At 32.0% G+C, this 11,235-nt stretch overlaps 2 protein-coding genes and 1 long non-coding RNA gene across 6 annotated transcripts; 2 read left to right on the top strand and 1 right to left on the bottom strand.

Annotated features, from left to right (window-relative positions):
- Nucleotides 1-304: 304 nt before the first annotated feature.
- LOC131671185 (uncharacterized) lies at nt 305-3,290 on the top strand. Of its 4 annotated transcripts, none has more exons than XR_009302515.1 (6): nt 305-879; nt 1,042-1,176; nt 1,266-1,493; nt 1,597-2,797; nt 2,870-3,082; nt 3,178-3,290. It is a non-coding gene; the product is annotated as an uncharacterized LOC131671185 (long non-coding RNA). The 4 variants fall into 4 exon arrangements; XR_009302518.1 differs by having other exon boundaries at nt 1,266-1,510; XR_009302516.1 differs by having other exon boundaries at nt 1,042-1,183.
- A 2,183-nt stretch (nt 3,291-5,473) lies between these two features.
- On the top strand, nt 5,474-8,122 carry LOC131671171 (integral membrane protein 2B). The gene is made up of 6 exons (XM_058947414.1): nt 5,474-5,631; nt 5,916-6,059; nt 6,535-7,023; nt 7,098-7,212; nt 7,290-7,436; nt 7,522-8,122. The coding sequence occupies exons 2-6, from the start codon at nt 5,961-5,963 to the stop codon at nt 7,626-7,628; spliced, it is 957 nt and encodes a 318-aa protein (XP_058803397.1). The 5' UTR covers nt 5,474-5,631; nt 5,916-5,960; the 3' UTR covers nt 7,629-8,122.
- A 113-nt stretch (nt 8,123-8,235) lies between these two features.
- LOC131671172 (U4/U6.U5 small nuclear ribonucleoprotein 27 kDa protein-like) lies at nt 8,236-9,702 on the bottom strand. The gene is made up of 4 exons (XM_058947415.1): nt 9,494-9,702; nt 8,952-9,256; nt 8,660-8,880; nt 8,236-8,585 (listed from the first exon to the last, which is right to left on the bottom strand). Exons 1-4 carry the CDS (start codon nt 9,568-9,570, stop codon nt 8,499-8,501), a joined length of 690 nt encoding a protein of 229 aa, XP_058803398.1. The 5' UTR covers nt 9,571-9,702; the 3' UTR covers nt 8,236-8,498.
- Nucleotides 9,703-11,235: the final 1,533 nt, after the last annotated feature.

Here is an 11,235-nt window from a genome sequence, read left to right as displayed (position 1 = left end):
AATCTGATATATTCAGTTTTTGTTATTGAGATTTATACCATTTTAAAAATAAAACTTCATTTTTTCAGAAGCAGTATTAACCAAACTAAAACCAAATTAATATCACCGGTATTGAGCAGCAATTTAATTTATTGAATTCATTTTATTTAGATTTTTCAATTTCTAAACGTAATCATCAAATGAATAAAAGCATCTGTAATTAGGAGGCACTATAAAATTTTTAGCATTTTTGAAATTGCGAAAATTTGTACAAAAAATTTTTGTAAAATATGTAATTCAATTTATAAATATTACTTACTAATCGACAGCGTTTTAATTTTTGTCACCAAAAACTTATTCAAAACTCTGTATCGGTTCTTGATAAGTGATAAATAATCAAATATATTGTTGAGCAAAAAAATATAAATTCAAACAACCCGAGGTTTTAACCTATTAATTCTTCGTAGTGGTAAAGCAGACGACTTATAGCAGACACGTACTGGCATGAGCAGACATCGAATATCCTTCTTTTATCCTCTACTTGTTTGTTTTGATTGGCGAATAACACCGACTAACCTCTGTGGTAAAATTTTGAATTCGAGTACTGCAGTGTATTACACTTATCAACCAAAATTTAAAAATGGGTGAAATACATGATATTTACATTTTCTTATTCTCATAAGTAAAACGTCATAAATTGGAAAGTTATAATGAATCGGCAGAAAATTATCTCTCATGTCCTTGTGTATACCTTAGCAACTGATGCTTTTCATGTAATGCCCACTGGAGATGTAATAGATTTGGAAACTCTCACACTAGAAAATGATTTTATTCATAATTATGATTATCTTATGTGAAGGAATAATACAGAAGAAAAAATTCATGTTCTTGCTTTAGGAAGTAAGTATTACATATTTGTTTTATCACTTTTATTGCATATTTGTTATAAATGCTGTTGAAATTTCAATCTAAATCTTTTAATATCAATAATTAATATCACGTATTGCTTTAAACTTATTTTTCAACTTTTTAAACTTTTTTAATTGCATGAATTAACAATAGTACCCATTAAGAATATCAAAGAATTCAGAACTGTAAATTTCAAACATCACCTTCAATTTGATAAGTTTAAAATTTATCAAGCAAAAGCTGAAAATAAATATATTCATCAAAGCATTGCCATTCATCAATTAGGAGGTTATAAGTATAGTTCAATAGTTTATTAATATTGTTAATTTTAGATTAAACCTTAATGTTAATTATATATTTTCTTTCGCAAATTGTAGATTATAATTGATTGTTATCCAAGTGTGATGAACTGAAAAACGATATATTCTCTGTTCTTGTGAGATTTGTAGATGATGACTCTTTAGAAGTAATAAATGTGACTGATGTTGAGAAATTTAATTTGGATAAGTGAAAAAATAAATCAGATTTTGAACCACTAAAATGTTATTTTGGACGACTCAATTATATGGAAGACTACAAAAATATTCAAATTTTGAAGTTAAGAAGTAAATTTTTGCATTATGTATATGTTCTAATTTAGTTTTTTAATCTACAATTGTTATCGTTTATATGAAATCTTTTTTATTTATTAATGTTTTTCTTTTTAAGATTCTGAGGAGTGTATAAGGTGTATTGATTTTTATAATCTATTTTACATGCATTGATACTTTATAAGCCTAAAAACACTAAAGAAATCATACCCATCAAATGGATAGAAGAATTTAGGAAAAATCTATCTAAGAGTAACAAAGATTTTAATCAAAATAAGCCATATATATATACAGGACTGCTTCCTGGCGTGACTAAATATTGTCCATTACAAATTGTCGAATTAGAATGTACGTTTAAAATCTGAAAAAATTAGTACATTTTATATAACACTCATTATTTAATTTTTTTAAGTGATCAAATTCTGAATTTTAAAAATATAAATAACAAAAAGAGAGTATTCATAATTTTTTGAAAAAGAGTGTTTTGAAAAAGTTCAATAGAAAAGTATCAGAATTGAGTGATACTGAGGAAACAAGATAATCTATAAGTGATGACACTGAAACCGATTCTACCAGAGAAAAAAATAATACGGAAAAGAGTAATTTATGAAGATCAAGGCCTAGAACAAGAATAATAAAAGTAAAAAACTTAAAGTTTCTATGTGTACTCAGAGACTATTTTATTGTAAAGTGCACTGTTTTGCAGCACGATTAAGATGAAAAAAATTAATTCGAACGCAAAAGATCTAGAAAAAAGAAAAACTTTATTATTACAAAGTGTAATGCGTGAAAGTAATCGGGCTGGAAGGGGTACTTCTAGTGATCGAGAAGTGTTGAATACGAGAAGGACTAATGATGTTGGTTATTTTGATAAGAATATAAATAAAAATAGTTATGTAATTCTTTCAGTCCTGATAAATCTCCTGGGCGTCATGGGGATAGTAAATAAATACATATAAATTTGAATGTAATTAAAGTTAAAATGCATAAGCAAGTTCAATTAAATTTCTATAAAATGATAAATGCTGAAAACTATTCGTTTCTTTCACCTTTAAAGATTGAAGTTTCCAATAAAAAAACAGAGCGAACTTTGATAACGAAGAAAACTCAGCGGATGAAATTTTAGACACATGAACTCAAAGGCGTAGAAAGAGGACTTATAGCAGTAGAGGATCATTTCAATCTAGAAAGATTTGTTCTTAATAATCATCGTAGATGATTATCATGAAACAAGATGCTGAAGCGATGATAGTACAGATTCAACCGAAGAATACGGAATGTTGGAAAATTTTGAAGCCTTAGACAAAGTTACTAAGAAGGTAAGATAAATTTTTTAATTTATAGTGTTCTTGAGTTCATTAAAAAATTATTAAAAATCAATAACTTTTTAGAAAGTAACATACATTCATATAGGCTGCCATTAAAAAATTACTTACGCATCTTGGAAGAACATTAAGAGTGAATGTTTTAATGAATACAGTTTCATTGAACAATTATTGAAAGTATTATTTGGAAAACGAAATATACCTTCAAAAAAAACCATTTATGAGAATTTCTGATGGTAAAATGAGAACAAAGATTAGTGAAAATGAAAGCAATGAAAAGTATGGATATAATTTTTAATATAACTACATGTTATTTATTCATTAATTATCTGATTTCCCAAGTAAAACCTTATTTTATAATTATTTTTTCACAGAAATTTTGAGATACTGGGTTGGTGCTTATGCAAGGCATCTACTGCAAAGACGAACCATACAGCAAATTACGACGCTAGAGCATATAAGGCATATGTTATCTCGAGCACATTATATTACTGCAACACCTAATATGTTACATTATTAATGTTTTATTGTAAGTATTATGTATCCAAAATAAAACGTTGTCATATCATTTATTGAAAAAAAATAAGCAAATGATTTTTGATTGGTTAATAGTACATTACGATTTTTCCGAATTTCCGATTAGAATTATATATAATTCGTAAAAAATTCCTATGAAAAACATACAAAATATGTACGTATTTGGTACGTATTTCGTACAAATTTTGTTCGTAAATATGTACAAATTATGTACAAAATTCGTACCTTTATTTTTAGAGGGGATATGATAATGAGGATGCTATATTAACTCATAATTATACGTAATGAGGAATAAGATAGATTTCTAAAAATGGAATATATAATGCACGTGCACCAAGAGTGTTACAATGCTGGCAGGCCAAATTATGCCGTACGTCTTTGCTACTTCAGCATGATTGCATTTATATATGTCATGCAACGTGAAAATGGAGTTACTGCTCTGCACGTTGCCAGTGTATTTTACCATCCTTGTATTGTAAAACGCGACAACAGGATATTATAATACAGAAAACTTGGTATATTCAATGATGAAAGACATTATTGACCTAACGCTGTAATATTTCATAACGTTATCCTTAACGATTAATGCAATTAATATAAAAATATAATAATGTTCTTGATGGAATATAACAATTGTATTATAACGATATCTATTTCAATTTTCTTTTGAAATTGACGTGTCTTCTAAAATCATATTTGCTGTCAGAACAATGTAATTAAGCTATATACGTACACTTAATTTACATTAGTTAATTCGATCAACAATTTTTGAATATGTGCGCTGAGCCATGCGCGTGACTAGTTACTTAGTTTTTCTAGCTGTGATCTGGTACCTGAAACAGGTGAATCGACGATAATAACTAATAATAGTAACAAGCTCCATAAAATTTATTTTTAATTAAGTATTTAACTAAAATCTTGACGTAACACGTTTTAAAAAGTAGGGCGTTAATTATATACTATGTGTTTGTTACTCTTATGTCTTTATGTCTCTCTTATGATCATTTAACGTATCCCTTGTATCAATAAACTCGTCAAAGTAGATACACCTATAATAATTATACTAACGTATAGAAAAGCGAAACTCGATACTTTTTAAAATCAATTAACGATCGCATTAGAAGTGGATTAACAGAAATCAATGCAAACGCTCCACGAAGGCTAATGATTTCTTAATAACTTATAATTTATTTTCCCTAGACAATTAAATAATGTAATTGCGTATCCCGAAAATACGGTTGCTAATTATATCTATATAGATATAGTTCTCCTAGTAAACAACGACGCCACAGCAGTAGGACGGGTAGAGAACTGCATAGGTAACAGTAGGCCGCGCTGCACCACACCACTGTATCGCTCTGAATTTTTAGCTTTTACAATATCTTTCTGTAGGCTCGGAAATTCACATATCTGGCGTGAAAAAAATGTTTTGTTTGAAGCGCACATGCAGATTTAATGAGAGGCTATACGTGCTTAAACTGTTATTGATATTCCAGAACGTATCTTTGCTTTTAATTACTTTTTTGCATCCGTGGATTTCTTGTTAAACAAAGAGTTATGTCGTTATTTGATATTCAGTATCAGTAATTTAAACAATTAAATTTTTCGTCAGTACGATTAGTTTTACGTATTCTGCGGTACTAATTGACAGTTTTACGATTATCGAAATTAAGTAGATTTTTCACAAAATAACAAACTATTTCGTTGACCAATTGTTTTTGTACACTACTTTATACGGGAAAAAGTTGTAATTGAATTTGTCCAAGCGCTGCGAAAATATACATCAGCAGTTTACATTTTACAAATTAACACTATCTCTGGATCCTATCGTTTTATCAAAGTGAATTTTCTGTTGTATAGCAAGTCATTCTAAGAATTTGTGTTCAACGGGTTAAATTACATAAAAAAACTCCAGTGGTCCCATCTAAATTAAAAAGCTGGGAACGGCGACCTCAATGCCATCCCAACTAAACTACACGCGCAGACGCGAGAACTACGCTCGCTTCTTTTGCTACGTTCACAGGCGCGTGTGTGTGACTCCGAGCTGACATTATTGCTGCGCGAGAGTAAGAGAGAGAGAGAGAAAGGGGCGGCGACTGGCAACCACAAATACACGTATATACACGAGACTTCACATACACAGAGCCGCGCGCGCTTGACAGCACAGTAGCAGCGGCAGCAGCATCGGCAGCAGCAGCAGCAGCGGCAGCAGCAGTGGCAGCAGCAGTAGTTTCGTTCCATCCATCCAGGGGGGCCGATCAATCGACATCGACATTCGGCAACTGCATAAGGTGCGTAGGTAGTTTATTTATGTCGCCGTTGCTATATTTTGGAGCAGTCCTTCCGAGTTCCGAGTACCTCGGCAAGTATCTACTATCCTCGAGTTGGCATTCAATTCCAAAACTAGCTTTCTTTTATGTCTACCTGACGAGCGTGCACACAACGACGTCCCTACTTTGCCGCCCGCATAACATACATAAACTGCACTCTCCGTGCTCTACACTCGCTACGGTCTATGTAGCGTCGCGAGCAGATTTTTCTGATCAGTGTTATTTCTCTACTTTTTTGCGGATAGGTAGTGCGTGCGTGGTGCTACCCTAGGTCTAAGCTCTAACCGAAGATGACGGTCATCACGAAGGCAATCAGCGAGAAGAAGGCGAAGACTGCCTCCGACAAACTTGAGCAGCCATTGGTTGTTGATGGCGCGGATGGAGCCACCGTGAGTGTTCCTCTGTGTTGTTGATTCCTTTATGTATAAGACGATACTTTTCTATGTCTTTCATGCGGATTCGTCTCTCCTTTTTAGATTTGACGTGGCTTTGATCGATATTCAAGCGAGTACATGACTCTTTTTGTTAAGTCTATTGCAGTTATTCGGCAAAAAGTCGCTTTATCTTTTATTTATTTGTTTATTTTAGATAACATTTTTTTCTCCGAAGTGTAGGATTATTGTCAAAAATTTCAACGAAAATTTCATAGTTAATAGTTCATTATATTTTCAATCACTCGATCGTTACTTTTTAATGTATTGAATTTACTGCTCAGTCATTTAATTATCAACTAATGTAAGAATGACATTGCGCGTATGGTTGAAAAATTTAGTAGACTGATGCCGTAAAATAATTGACTATGCACGTGTATTTGACGTGTTGTGCAGATTGGAAAAGTTGATTGTAATTTTTTTTCCACATTAGGACGATTCACAAGTTGATCCAGAATCTCAAGTTCCGAAAAGCGATTTCGTGGTCAGGAAGCGTTACTTAATTTTGAGCAGCAATGCCCTTCGTCCCAGTGCCATGACAACATTATGCCTCTTTATGACGGCGATCATTGTCATGAGCATTGGCATAATTGGAGGTCTTTGCATTTACAAACTGTACGCCAGAGACCAGATGCAGAGATTCCGTACCGGCTGGTATAGCATTCCTTATGATGGAACAAACAAGCCACAGTACGATGAGTACCACTACATGTCGCAGAGTGTGCTCAATGATGATTTATTCAAAAGTTTAACCAGGGCTACCGAACAGCAAGCCATGGCTCTGGAAAAAGCTATTCAGAATTCGGAAAATTACTTCAAGGAACGCTTCGAAATTGATCTTGAAAATGAATACTACGAAAAAATTGATGTACCTGATTTTCGCGGAGGACGACAAGGCCGATTTATCCACGACTTTAACATTGTACGCCATTGGTATTTTGGAGCCATGATTGATTCCGAATACAAGATTTTTCAAACGAATTTTTCACTTTGCAGAACAAAACTGGCATTGTTGATATAGATGGAAAATGCTGCTTTGTTATGCCATTGAACCGCCAGCGAGTCTTGCCGCCACGTAATATGTATGACCTTTTGAAGAAAATGTACAATGGTAAGATGATCACTAAGGAAATTCAGCTTTGCAAAAAATAACGCATATTTTTACTTGAGCGCTTCTTTGTCCAACAGGTTATTATGAAGTAGATACTGAAATTGTTAGAGAAACTATGAAAGTTGTTGTTCCACCAATTACTGATCTTTCCACTGTTGGAACATATATTGCTCGTGAATGTCAAAATATGTCAACCTACTTGTTGCAACCAGTTAATGGTATAAGTGAGTACTTTTGTCTATTGGTCTATGTTAAATATTGAATGTGTGTCATTAAAAATTTATTGGTCATATCTTTTTTAAATTTCAGTTTACAAACGCAGTGTATCCGATGGAGTATATGGTCAATTTGCAGGTGAAAAAATTATAGAATTGGATATTCTTAATTTAGACACCATTCTTGCCAATAAAAAATAAATGTTAATTCTATGGCATACGTATATACATGATTATATGCGTATTATTTTATTTAGCAATAGTTGCGTATCTTTTGTTATAATTTTTCCATTTTTGGCCGTAGAAAACAAAAGTCATCTCTGACACAAATGTGCATAATATAACTTGCAACTTCATAGTTATTTAATTTAGCTGAGAAAAAGCATTTGAGTTGAGTGAGACTGACTATTGTGATCGAGCTGCGTGCGTGCGTTTCAAGTATTATTACAACTATTCAAAGTAATTGTTTATGTATTTAACATATGTTTCTATAAATACCAATGTGCAAAGTAATTGTTACACTGCAATTATCAACTTTTCTGTTCACGCCAAAGTGCGATGTTTGTACGTATTTTAAAAGTCTGTAGCTCTTATCACGTTTATTTCTTCATGAATATCTTATTGACACATTTATATACTTATATACTTCACAATATACATATAGTTGTGATTTTGATATGAATCACAAAATTAGTGTCTACATTAAGATGTGTAGAAAGTAAGCGAAATTTCATAATGAATTTTGGCTTTTATAAATAGCAACATTTTGGTTTTGAAACTAAATTGTTGGATATTGTTTTCATATGTGTCAATGGGATAATTGGAATATTTTTCAATGCAAAGATATCTCAACAAATCAATTTTAGGTAAGTTGTAGGTTTATTATATATTTGCTAATTAGAGACTTTAAAAATTAACTTTTATTGCATTCTATAATGTGTCATGAAATTCAAATGGTCAAATAAAAATGTAAATTCTTATACAAGAAATAAATACAAGTTAGAAAAAATTTGTCTCTACATTTTTTACAACATTTACATTCTACAGTAGTATTAGTCTAAAGTAGTACTGTTACACAATGTCATTTATAGATCTCTGCCTTAAATTATATAACTTTTTTACCCATCTATCGAACTTTGCTTCTTTGTCGGTTATTATCTGCGAATAAAAGCATCTATTGTTAAACAAAATATATTATTTAAATATTATTGTATACATAAATATTAACATACAGATGTGTGAAAGATGCTGTTTGAAATTTCTGAAAAATCAACTATTTTTGGAACATGTATTGTATCACTACTAACATCTATCACGACATTTTTCATTTTTGACTGTTTATCTCTCCCTTTGTCTTTGGCTGATGAAACAAATGCTTTCGGAACAAACTCATCGTTGTTAATATCTTCTAAAACCGATGCTTTGATCCTACTGGAACCTGTTAGAAAATCATCTAGAAACACAAATAATATTTAGTAATCAATTTGATTTTACAATAAAAGAAATTTTAGATTTCCTACATACCTCTTAAGCTAGTGCTAGCTTTATCAAGATTGGATGCTTTAACATTTGACAGCGAACTGCTTGATCTGCTGGTTGATTTTTCTCTAGATGCTGACCTTCTTTTTGATCTATGTTCTGTAGATGAAGACTTTGACCTGTGTGATCGACCCTTTCGTCTATCCCTTGAACTGTCTTTTGAACGTTTGTAATTTTTTGAAGATCTCTCTCTGTCTCTACTTTTTGAACGTGAGCGATACCTTCTTCTTGATTTTGAATATTTTGAACGCCTCTGTCGTGACGCAGAACTGTCACTTGACTCTATAGAGCTATACAAAAAAATAATTACATTATTAAAAATAAAATTAGTAACAATACCATATAATTTTATACAATATTAATCTAACCTGTACACGGACATTCATTTGAAAACAATGAGATTATTTAGGCAAAAATAAATACATGAAAAGAATACATCGAAAAAAAATAAATATTTATTATTAAAATCTAACATCAAAATTGTTAACATATATCAATAAATAAAATAAAAACAGCAACATGTTTACCTCGATCTTCTAGTATATTTTTTACGATATTTGTTGTTACTTCGATCCGAGTCGGAATCAGAAGAATATTTAGCCATGATTGTTTATTTTTTAAAAATAATTTGTTTAATTTTTTATGGTTCGATCAATAGTTTGCAGCTTGAGCAGTTTGAGCTCAAGCATCACAGTATAACACACGCGTCCTCTTAACATTATAGAAAATCGGTTAATTCCGACGTTACCGACACTGCTGCCGCTTCCGAGTTCTACTAAGCTATATTTATTATACTCAATATACCTATCTAAAGGGTTTGTTCCTATTAAAAAATACTTATTGAGGGTTGGTCAAAAATCATTTCAATATTATTTAGTTCGAATATGTAGAATAGTGTTGTCTTCAACCGTTAAAAATTAATATTTCTTTTATTTGCCATTCATTAGTTATAGACTTATTTTTTTGCAATATCAAAACTTTGATAAAAATAGAAATAAATTACATATTATTCCTTTAATTAAAAATTAAAAAGATATAAATATATCTTTCTTTAGATTTCTCACTTATTATATATAAAAAGAGAGTTTCATTTTAAGCTCTAGAGGAAGTGTTGATTTACACTATATATGTCATTATAGCCAATCTGCGATTTTAAGTTTGATAAAGCATATATACTAATACAAAAAAAATGAAGTGTCGCATAATAGTTTCGATCTCATATTTACTTTTGCAAAGTCAAGTAAAAAAGCACTAATAAAATGTTAGTAATTCTAGTGTAGCCAGTGTTTAATAAACAAAAGCTTTTCAAAACTAACAAGTTTTGAATATGTTTGATCTCACAAAATTATCAACGAAGCATTTCAAATCGTAAGAAGCGAAAATCTCTCATTTCAAACAAAATCAGCAACAATAAAAAAAATATATGCGAGTTACTAGAGAGGGAGAGAAAGAGAGAGAGAGAGAGAGAGAGAGAGAGATATCCCGAGGCACATACGTACACACATTTATAACGGCAGCGGCAGGAGGAGGTAGAATCTGGTGTTATAACGAGGTACGCAAGCCCCCTTCGTACGTATAAAGCGAAAGTGAAAAATGTCGTTGGATAAGCTATGGAAGTTCATACATACAAGCAGAGGAGGGTCGACGGTTGGAACTTTGCTTTACGTACACATGCGGAGGGAGTTTCATAATTGTACCTTGTCACACACACACATACGCACGTTGCGCGCGCGCGCGCAGTTTGCCCGCAGTGGTTTTAGTCGCGAATAAAAAGCTCTCGCGATATGAAAGCGCTATCCGACTCTGGACTGAACTAGTTGTTGCAAGACGGAAATAGCGCGCTCGTTGTTACTCCCCTTTCCAACCGAATCTTCGAGCCCTTTACTTTTCCGTTTGCTCTCTTTGGTAAGCACCGTTGTTTTTCACACGTGTTTGACCATTCGAGTGCAAGTGACAGTGAATCGTCAGAGCAATCCACGTCCAAAAAGAAAAAAACAATTGTGACTGCTCGAAAAGGAAAGGAACATCGGTGATATAACATGTATTATAGCCAATATATAAATAAGACACGTTAGGCGGATTGCAATCACGTTGAGAAAGTGAAATTAATAAAGGAGATAACGTATAACGTTATCTTTCTGAAAATTCCTCTGGCAGATCACTCCTACAAAGTATATTGAAAAGCGTTCGACGTACTGTACACACAAGTTGTAACATTCTGCACAGGAAATATTAAAAAATTGTCACGGGCCGCGCATAAATATCCAAA

Source organism: Phymastichus coffea, unplaced genomic scaffold (genome assembly GCF_024137745.1).
Source record: "Phymastichus coffea isolate CEN01 unplaced genomic scaffold, Cenicafe_Pcof_1.1 PCOF00120, whole genome shotgun sequence".
NCBI classification, from domain to species: domain Eukaryota; kingdom Metazoa; phylum Arthropoda; class Insecta; order Hymenoptera; family Eulophidae; genus Phymastichus; species Phymastichus coffea.
The sequence above is the reverse complement of the archived record's forward strand: the minus strand, read 5'-3'. Positions and strand labels throughout refer to the sequence as shown.